The 10,341-nt window shown below is 36.0% G+C and overlaps 1 protein-coding gene across 3 annotated transcripts; it reads left to right on the top strand.

Annotated features, from left to right (window-relative positions):
- The first annotated feature begins 481 nt into the window (after nucleotides 1-481).
- LOC121784841 (cysteine protease ATG4-like) lies at nucleotides 482-7,364 on the top strand. 3 transcript variants are annotated; one of them, XM_042183087.1, is made up of 9 exons: nucleotides 482-671; nucleotides 828-1,426; nucleotides 1,495-1,580; nucleotides 1,668-1,718; nucleotides 2,232-2,608; nucleotides 2,949-3,087; nucleotides 6,608-6,663; nucleotides 6,770-6,840; nucleotides 6,933-7,364. In XM_042183087.1, the coding sequence occupies exons 2-9, from the start codon at nucleotides 904-906 to the stop codon at nucleotides 7,130-7,132; spliced, it is 1,503 nt and encodes a 500-aa protein (XP_042039021.1). In that variant the 5' UTR covers nucleotides 482-671; nucleotides 828-903; the 3' UTR covers nucleotides 7,133-7,364. The 3 variants fall into 3 exon arrangements, with proteins under 3 accessions (XP_042039021.1, XP_042039022.1, XP_042039023.1); XM_042183088.1 differs by having other exon boundaries at nucleotides 482-701; XM_042183089.1 differs by having other exon boundaries at nucleotides 484-613.
- Nucleotides 7,365-10,341: the final 2,977 nt, after the last annotated feature.

The raw sequence follows: 10,341 nt of genomic DNA, 5'->3' as shown, positions 1-10,341 counted from the left end.
AACTTGGGACGACCCAAAATGGAATACGACTCAAGAAACGTGGGACGGAGTAGAAAAAAGTAATGGTGTTAATGAGTCCAGAGCCTTTGTCCTATCGACAATGAGTTTAGACATTATTGTAAGAGGTGCCGAGTTCAAGCCCTCATGACATCATTTGTAATTTTCTCCTTGATTAGGACTTTATTAATTTTCTCCATCTCCTTGATTAGGACTTTATTTAAAGCATTTGCTTTATTTAAATCATTTGTAATTTTATCCTTGATTAGGACTTTAGTAATTTTCTCCTTCATTAGGACTTTATTTAAAAAGCAGTTAATGAGAATGTAATAGAATGTATTAATTTGAAAACTTGTTTAAATATTTTATATAATTTATGCTAACTTAAAACTTTTTGTATTAAAATGAAAAATTAAATTTTTTTGTATGCATGATGTAATTTCTCCACAAAATCGTGGTTCGTCCATCATTATTATCCTCAACCCTAAAGGCGCACGATAGCGTAGCGTCTCCCTTTTTGTGACTCCTGCGGCGATATATCTTCGCCCAGCCTCGCTAAACGAATTTCCCCTCAATTTTTAATTGCGAAACCCTATATCTCAAGATTTGTCAATAAGTATTGGTCTTCAATCTCTGATTTTGCTACCATCGCTCCGATTTAACCTTCTCTACAAGTATTTTTATTCAATTTGATTTTATTCCTTGTATGATTTTGCGATTTCTGCTTAAATTTCATTTGCGATTAGGTTTTATATGTTTGAGATATAAGTTATTTGGTTTCAAGGTTGTGGTTTTATTCAACGGTTAGTGATTTTGTTCCTCTTTCTCAGATATTGGAATTAATAATTATTCTTGGAGGCTGCTGTTCTCATGCGGAACCATCTTTTGGTGTTTCCTAATTAGTTGATGAAGGGGTTTCCTGAGAGTGACACCGATTCTATTGATAATTGCAGTACAAAAACTTCTGGTTGCAGTAATTCGCCAACAAAGTCTCCGGGTTCTGTCTCGGGCGAGGCAGAACCGGGTATTGACAGTAGAAAGTATCAAATTTTGTCTGGGATCTGGCTGCCTGCTTTATCAATATTTGGGCATTCAAGTGGTAGTTCAAAGAGAAGTGAGTGCAAGAGTTGCAGCACTAACAGTAGTAGTAGTAGTAGTAGTCCTAGGAAAAAATTGCCCAGTGGGAAGAACTATTATGAGGGCTGGAGAGCGGTGGTGAGGAGAGTCATGATGAATGGTGGATCGATGTGGAGAATATTAGGTTTTAGTCGGACGGTTATATCAAATTCCAATAGCGATATCTGGCTTTTGGGCGTTTGCTATCATGTGGCTCAAGAAGGTGATGATTCCTCAAATCCTACTCAGAGTGAGGGATTTGCTGCGTTTGTTGATGATTTCTCTTCACGGATTTTGATCACCTACCGTAAAGGTATTGTGCAATGAATAAGTAAGAAACTGCAGATGATGTTGCTAACCTGGCTTTGTCTAATCTTGCAGGTTTTTTACCCATTGGGGATTCAAAGTATAGCAGTGACGTTAATTGGGGCTGTATGCTTCGGAGCAGCCAGATGCTTGTTTCCCAGGCATTGCACGTGTTTCTTTTCGTTATCTTCATTGATTTATCTGAATATTTCACTTCTTGTGTGCTAATATACGAATACAATGTGCAGGCATTTTTGGTTCATAAGTTGGGAAGATCATGGAGGAAATCTCCGGACAAGGTAATATAGGTTTCGTGCAGATTTTGACCATCACACATTGATATTTTGCAGTTTATGTTTGGTTTTGTTTTTGGCCACTGTCGGAGATTGTTCCCCATAATGGAACTGGGGGACTGCACTAATTAAAATGAGTAAATTTCTAATATTGTGTATTGCCAAACTTATGTTGCAACTGATGCTATGTATCCATGCACATAATATTGGCTGTTGTGGTCATTTATTGTATTAATGATTGATAAGTGATATACTTTGACAAAAATGATAAATATATCCTCTACTTCGACAAAAACACAATTTAGAGAAAATGAAACCAACATAGCTTGAACTTTTAGTCTATCTCTTTAGTTCTAAAAAATTTCTGGAATACACTAGGTTGGTTTGTAGTGTAGTTTGCATCCATGATTGCATAAATTGGAATCATTTTACTTTGATATTATTGTATAAACATTAAGCATAGTGTGAAAGCAACAAAGACAATCTTATGGTAGGTTTTTATTTTTGTTTTTATCTTAGCCACTCGACGAAAGTTACTTGAAGATATTACATCTATTTGGGGATGCTGAGGACTCTCCTTTTTCTATACACAATCTTCTTCAAGAGGGTAGTGCTTACGGCCTTGCTGCTGGCTCATGGGTGGGCCCTTATGCCATGTGTCGTACTTGGGAAAGTTTGATGCGGCATAAGAAGGAGAGTGATGGTGGAGTTCTCTCCTCAATGATGGCTCTGTATGTTGTTTCTGGTGATGAAGATGGGGAAAGAGGTGGAGCTCCTGTTCTCTGCATTGAGGATATATCAAGATACTGTTCTGAGTTCCATCAAGCCCAAGTTGATTGGGCCCCTATACTATTGATGGTTCCATTGGTTTTAGGATTGGAAAAAGTCAACCCAAGGTATGTTTATGTGTTAGAGCTCTGGATTTGGAAGTTATGTATGTATCCAAATTTATTTTTGTCTTTTCATATCTCACTCTTTGGAGTCATCTAAAATTCTAACCGTCTTGCACTTTCGCTGGTTTAACTGAGGCAATATACAGAACAGTAATTCAGTAGCATTGTGACTAGATAATCCTTAACAAAATTGAATGCTTAAGCAAATATCCCAGTAGTTGTTCTAATATGTGGACATCATTCTCTATTCCTTCTATACTTCTGTTCATTTATAGTAAAAAAGCCAAGGAGAATGGTCCTTAATGTTTACTGAATTATGAGTACCTTTTTTACCCCCCAACAGGTATCTTCCTCTTCTGTGTGCTACATTCCAATTTCCGCAAAGCCTGGGTATTCTAGGCGGTAGACCTGGTGCCTCAACATATATAATTGGGGTGCAAGATGATAAGGCATTCTATTTGGACCCGCATGAAGTTCAGCAGGTTCGTGCACTTTTCTTTTACAAATTCTCTCTATGTTTTCTTACATGGAATTGTTGTTCAAGTATATTTCATGGAAAAGAAATTATTTTTCTTCTACTCGATTCCATTATTATCCCTTCAGGAAATTAAATTGCTTTTAAGCAGATAACAAATTATGATTCATGGCATGACCTCTTGCCATTGGTGACAAATATGTTACCAATAGCTTGCAACATTACCAAATCTTTAGTGCATTATGTGGATATTATATTGTAGGACTAGTGGTTTGATCTTGTTAAATTGATGGGGTTAGGGTGTTATAAGCGTGATTTCATTCGAAGTGTTATATGCAAGTGACTTTCAATGTGATGTTGGATTTCTGTTAGTTGTATGATATACTCCCTCCGTCCCAAGGAAGATGACTCCTTCGTTGGGCGGCACGGGATTTTATGCAGTTTTATTTTATGTGTTAGGTGAAGAGCATAAAGTAAAAGAGAAGAAATAAAGTAGAGATAAAGGAGGTTCTATATTTAGTAATGGGTCATCTTGGGTGGGGACAAACTAATAAGTAAAGTGGGTTATCTTCGGTGGGACGGAGGGAGTACATCATAATCCGTTTCCTTTATGTTACAATGGCTATTTTTTCATTTACCCTTTCTAAGCAGCTATGCATCATAGTTACGTTCGTTTGTAAATTTAAATAAGGCAATAAGCCTGCTAAAATTAGAGTGAAACCATTTTTACAGTCATGTAGAAAATATTGAAACTGGGAATTGATGCGACTGAAGTTTTTTGAAAGAATCAATGGCGAAAGCATTCAGAACTTATCCTAGAATTTTACATTGTGTTTTCTTTTGGCCACCAAAACTTTGAATAGGAAGATACGCAGCTAGCCTAAAGGGAGATAATTTTATTACTCTGTGTAATAGAGAAAAGAACCTCTCGTGAGTTCATGCTTAATCTCATCTTTTGTGATGGTTATAATGAAGACTTTTAGTAAGTTTAGTCAGAAATTCAATATCCCTTATGTTAATTATTTGGATGTCTGGTTAGAAATATATTACTGCATTCTAAAATGGAGATCTTGTAGACTGATGAAGTTTGTAAATTGGAACAAAGTTGGACTAACAATTGATAGATCACTTTGAAAAGGTTGTGGATTAATATGTTTATCAGGGTTTCAATTAGAAACTGCAATTTCATTTGAAATGAAATACAAAGAACATTGACCTATTTTAGGAAAGATGGTTATGTTGGCAGTTGTCACCTTTTTGTATATAGCGAATTACAAAAAAGGTACTCCCTCAGTCCCATCGTATGTAACACATTTTTTTTTCCGCACATGTTTTGGGAAAATCATAATAAATAGTTAAAGTGGAGAAAAAGTAAAGTAAGAGAGATAATAGTGCAAATGAATCTCTCCTCTACATTATTCCCTCTCTTACTTTACTTTCTCCCCATATTATGATTTTCCAAAACACGTGAAAAAAATAAATGTATCACATACAATGGGACAGTGAGTATTTATTCTGTTGGGTTCTCTCACGATTTGGTATATTTTTTGAAAGAGTAAAGGCCATATATAGTCTTAAACATATAGCGATTTTATGATTTTTGTCCAAACATTATCCTATGAATTATTGCATCTTGAACAAATGAAAACGGTCCGTTTTTAGTCCATTTTGGATGGAGCCATAAAAAATTGACGGTCAACGCCAATTAAACATGTTTTGACTGAATTAACACTTCTTAAAATATTTAATTTATCAAAAAATAAAATATATTATTCACCAAGCCATGATCTTGACCGTTTTCATTTGTTCAGGAGGCAATAATTCAAAATATAATGTTTTGAACAAAAATCGTAAAATCGTTATATGTTTAAGACCATATATGGCCCTTACTTTTTTTTGAAAATATTGACATATACTGCTCCTACACTATAGGGAGAATAACATATGCAGTAATTTTTTAAATATATTTTTAGGACGAAAATTCCCTGGATGCCTCTAGGGCTGATTTAGAATTTTTTCTGTCTCTTTCCTCTTTCACAAATGACACTCTCTCTCCTAATTCATCTTGCTCTCTCTCTCTCTCTCTCTCTCTCTCTCTCCCTCCCTTCTCCTTTTCTTTTCTTCTTTTTTTCATTCATTTTTCCTCACTTTTATACAATCTCTTGTGGTGCAACACCACCACAATTTCACTACTGCCTTATGCTTGAATTGGTTGTGTGCTAAATTCAGCTCTTTTATCTTCTTTTGTGAATTAATACCACCACCAAAACCTCTCTCTCGACTCGAAAAATCCTCACTTATAATCAAACAAAAATGCCAAAGAATGAAGCAGCCAAACTTTTTTCTGCATTTGAGCAAACACCTTAAAGATCTTTGTTTCTGCCAAATCGTCGCCGTTCATCACCTTCACCTGGCTCAAATTGATGCACTAGCTCCGAAAATGAGAAGTCCATCTTCGCCGCTGTTCCCCGATAATTGAATGGCCAATAGAGGGTTCGATTGCTGAAAAAAGCAAGAGAAGATGGGGGGACTATAAGAATCTGTTTCCAAATCATAGACAAATGTGTCTTGATTATTTGTGTTTTAATTGATAGATAATGATCCAAGAAATAAGCCACAACATAATTGTTTAAAAGAACTTCATATGTGATTGGAAAGAAAAGCCGAGAGAGGAAATGCCTAAATTAGCCCTGGCCTCTAGAGCATTTTCATCTTAAAAAGACCCAAATGGTTTAAAAGTTCTTCATATGTGATTCCACCTATACTATAAATGATGGAAATGTCAATATAAAAAATATAGCATATGAGAGAACCTTATGAATAAACACCTATTGGTTTTACTTTTTTGTATTCGAGCTCCTCCATTTTTTTTTGTATTTGTGTGTCAACATTTGAAATAAATACCTGGTTAGACATTTGTAAGTTTCAGTTTATAAAAAGGCTAGATTAAAAAGTTAATAAAGCTGTTTGTCCTTGAAAAAAGGTTATTTGCTTAAAATGCAACTTGACATCCTAAGATTTTCGTCAAGGTGTCCTATAGAAACTGCATTGTTCATGTAAAAGAAAGCTTGGGTATGCAGGGAGGAAAATATATTACTTCCTCTTGGCTCTATTAACAGTTTTCATGGATGTTAAGTGACCTTGATTTATATAATAGTTATCCAAGGTGGAGGGAGAATCTAGTACTAATTGGGATATAGACTGCCTACAATATTCAATCTCACCTCACAAGTCACACCAGCACTCTGCTCCTATCTGTTTTATGTACATTTTATCTCATTCCCCATCTTAAAAATCAGAATAAAAGAATATTACTGTACCATGTAAGAACATCGAAAGCTAGATTGTATTCTGATTCAATTTGAAAATCTATTAAATTAACACCTCATCCATTGTTTTCATCATTAAATTTTCATGGTTCTTGTTAATACTATATTTTTGTTCATTGTGATTTTGTGTTTTTCATTAAAAGCACTCAGATGTTACATATATATAAATTCTAATCTTGCTGGCTGTTTGATTGGTAGGTAGTCAATCTGAAGAAGAATGATGTAGATGCTGATACTTCATCTTACCATAGCAAGTGAGTCACTCATTATCCTAATTCCTAATCTTTTACTATCTTGTTGACATTGTTTTCCAACTGTTTTCGGGCAATCTGTTTTTCAACTTGTTCTGACTGATTGCAGTGTGCTGAGACATATTGCTCTGGATTCTCTTGATTCATCCTTGGCACTTGGATTTTATTGTAGGGACAAAAGTAAGCGAGCTTATATATTATATTACAGTCCTCGTCACCACTTCATCGACCAAATTCAAATAAGTCTGTTATGTGCCTTTGTTTGTGGACAGGTGATTTTGATGATTTTTTTGTTCGTGCAACAAACCTTGTTGATCAATCAAAAGGTGCTCCATTATTTACCATAGCTGAGACCCGCAAAACCCCGAGGCCAGGCAACACTACCGAGGTTCTAGATTGTGATCTTGGTCATGGGCTGCCTACAGGTGAATTGGAGAATTCTGGGCAGGAAGACGACTGGGAACTTCTCTGATTTTCTATGCTTCAGTCCAGTTCCATAACCAACAACGTTGTATCTACTTGAAACAACGAACTTGTATGCTCTTCCTGTTTCTTGTTGCTTTAGAGTAAAAGATGTGTATTTAGTTTGATATTTAATTGTTTATTTATTTATTTTTAATGAAGGAAACCTTTGAGGAAATTGTTTAAGCTCATTAGTTGTATACGCTTGTAAAGATAAGTAGAAGCAACAAACTTACCCTTTACCCTTTGTGTGTACATCACCTTTATTCAATCGCACTTCAAATAATATCTAGTACAGACATGTTAATATGGACTTTTGTTTGACTTTGCATGAATATCATAGTTCAATAACTTTGAGCCCTAAATTCTTGCCTTTTTTAAAACCAAATCCCCTCCCAACTATAACAGCACACCTAGAGCTCGGTTTTGACGCATGTTGAAGCATCCCATAAGATCATACAACATACAAAACACATTCATAATTAATCCCAATGCTCTGCGGTCAATCAAGTTATAAGGATCTAGGTATCTAAGGGTGTCCACTATAAGACGGACACTTTCAATAGCCCCGTCACTTTTTTTGTCCACAGTCCCCCAGTTTATTTATCCGTGCCCACAAAAAAAGTGTCCGCAGCTATAAGCCGAACACTTCCAGTAGCCCCGTCACTTTTTTAGCCACTTTTCATTTTATTTCATTTTTCGTTTATTTTAAATCAATTGTAATTAAAATTATCGCAATGTAAATAATTAGAAACCGAGGTAATACTGAAATGTAAAAAAAGTATTGGGACCAAATATTCGTTGTATTACGGATACGGAAAAATTATACAATGAACATTTAAAAAAAACAAATAAAAATAAAAACATACTCTCCAATCCCAATTAAATTATACCAGTCCAAAATGAAAGGAAATAAACAAAATAGTATCCTCCCAATTTAAAAAAAAACACACATATACACTCCAATACCATTTTAAAACAATTGTTGCAAATTTCATACTCTCTTTTTTAAAAAAAACGTGTACTGCTCTCGTCCACTTAAATTTTAAAACAATCGCTCCCTTCTCCAAAATTACTCACCTACAATTTTTTTTTTCTCTCTCTCACATCTCCAATCTCCCCCTCTTCCTTCTTCCTTCTCCAATCTCCCCCTCTCTCTAAAAATGTCGAAAAAAAATTAACAAACCGACGGCCGCCGCGCTATAGGCCAGCGCGCCTATCGGCGCGGCGCACCCCCACCGGCGCTTCCTCGGCAACTAGGCGCCGATCGCCCATCCGCCCTAAAATTTATATCCGCTACGGGGCGGACGCCACGCCCACTATAGCCTGCCGCGTCTTAGCCGCGTCCGGGGCGGCCGGCGCGCCGCCCCTATAGTGGATACTCTAAGGAAGCCAAACACGAGGAATCTCTCTAGTTTGGTCTTATATTTTCCTTTATCTTGTTTGTATTTGTTTTAAGCTATCTATTCATGGATAGATAAAGTTATAGTTTTGAAATGATTTGGCTCTATATATATGTTTTTGTATTTATTTAATCAATTTCTAGACTCCGTTTAATACTTGCCTTTCCCTAAAAATACACTTTTTCATTTTTTGATAGATCCCCAAAAAATAGAAACTTTCTATTTAAAAAATTTCTTTCTCCCTAATAAGTGAGACCCATTTCAACTAACACACTTTTCTTTCTATCCCTAGCTTATTTTATCAATTTTTCCTTAAAATATGTGTCATTTCAAATGTTTCTATTTTTAGGGGAGTGAGTATTTCTTTGCATTTTTGCGTAAGATTATTTGGTCAATAATGGATTGATTTGTTGTGTTGTTGCAAAAACTCGAGAGGTGAGTAGTTACACTTTGAAAATAATACTCCCTTGTCACTTATTTTCATTTTCGTTTGTCCCTAAAAATTTATCACCTTTCACTTTTACCATTTTTTTGTAGTGGGCCCCACATTCCACTAACTCATTCTCACTCACATTTTATTATAAAACTAATATATAAAAGTAGGACCCACATGCCACTAACTTTTGAAACTCACTTTCTACTACATTTCTTACAACTTGTGCCGGGTCAAATAATGACAAATTATGGGGGACGGAGGGAGTAATTATTAACACCAAGTAAATAATAATATAACTAAGATGTTTGAGACTTAGTGTGAGAACGCGAGGAATCTTAGGAGCTTTAAGGAGTAGTATTACTCATGACTCGTAACAAGGTCAATGTTACAATTAACGATCTTAACGAGAGTTTAGTGATATTTGTGATCATCCTAGTAAAGCCTGATTCATAATTAGACGTCACCACGGTTCGGGAACCGGCGGTTCCGGTTCAAGATTTTCTTGAACCTGAACCGACCCGTCCTAGCTTGGACGGTTCCGGTTCCTGAACCGTGAACCAACGGTTCACGTCAAGGTCCGGAACCGCCGGTACTGTCCGGTTCTGGGCCAGTTCCGGACCGGTTTAGCTGTTCATGTTTATTTTTTTGGTTAAAATTGTAATTCAAGTAAAAAATATTAATATACTTGCATAAATAAAATTAGAATAATGCGATGTACAAATGCAATTTTATGGATACAAATTTCAACTATATTACAAATTACAACTTTAAAATTACAAATTACAAAAGGCTTAAAGTCTTTATTACAATTTACAAATTACATATTTGAAACAAATGGGAGAAAAAAGAAACAAAGAAAAAGGACTTGAGCTCAACTTAAATTTAAATTTTAAGTTGAGATGCCTACGTATGCTCAATGCTAAATTGCATTTTGGAATCAAAGTACACGTAGTTCTCTTACCTTGCTTACATATTTGGCTTGATCGGAGAAATTGGCCTACTCTTCGTCGGGGAAGTAGTCTTGGTCGGGTTGTACTACTTGATTGTCCCAATCCAGTTCTTGGTCTCTAATTTCGGCGGAGCACCAATCATCAAGTAACATGGTGGCTTCCATGTTTTGCCCGGTGAGTCTACTTCTTCTGTCGTCCAAGGCGTTGCCTCCAACACTAAAGGCGGACTCGACGGCGACAGTGGAAGCCGGAACCAAAAAGATCTCCTTGGCCATTGATGCAAGGATGGGAAAATCTTTCTCGTGTGATCCCCACCAATCTAGGACGCCGATTTGTTAGGGAACGGGACCTCCTTCTTCATCATTGAAAGAAAAGTGTGAGTCAAAATATAAATCTAACTCACTTGCCGAATTTGCCGTCCTTCCTTCGC

Source organism: Salvia splendens, chromosome 21 (assembly GCF_004379255.2).
Source record: "Salvia splendens isolate huo1 chromosome 21, SspV2, whole genome shotgun sequence".
Lineage (NCBI taxonomy): Eukaryota > Viridiplantae > Streptophyta > Magnoliopsida > Lamiales > Lamiaceae > Salvia > Salvia splendens.
Note: the sequence above shows the minus strand (reverse complement) of the source record. Positions and strands in the feature narration are given on the sequence as shown.

Bases quoted from the DNA above. Each gene is read 5' to 3' on its own strand.
- LOC121784841 (XM_042183087.1), top strand. From the start codon at position 904: ATGAAGGGGTTTCCTGAGAGTGACACCGATTCTATTGATAATTGCAGT. The intron at 2,609-2,948 runs GTATGTTTATGT...ACCCCCCAACAG, and splicing joins TTGGAAAAAGTCAACCCAAG to GTATCTTCCTCTTCTGTGTG. The intron at 6,841-6,932 runs GTAAGCGAGCTT...GTTTGTGGACAG, and splicing joins ATTTTATTGTAGGGACAAAA to GTGATTTTGATGATTTTTTT.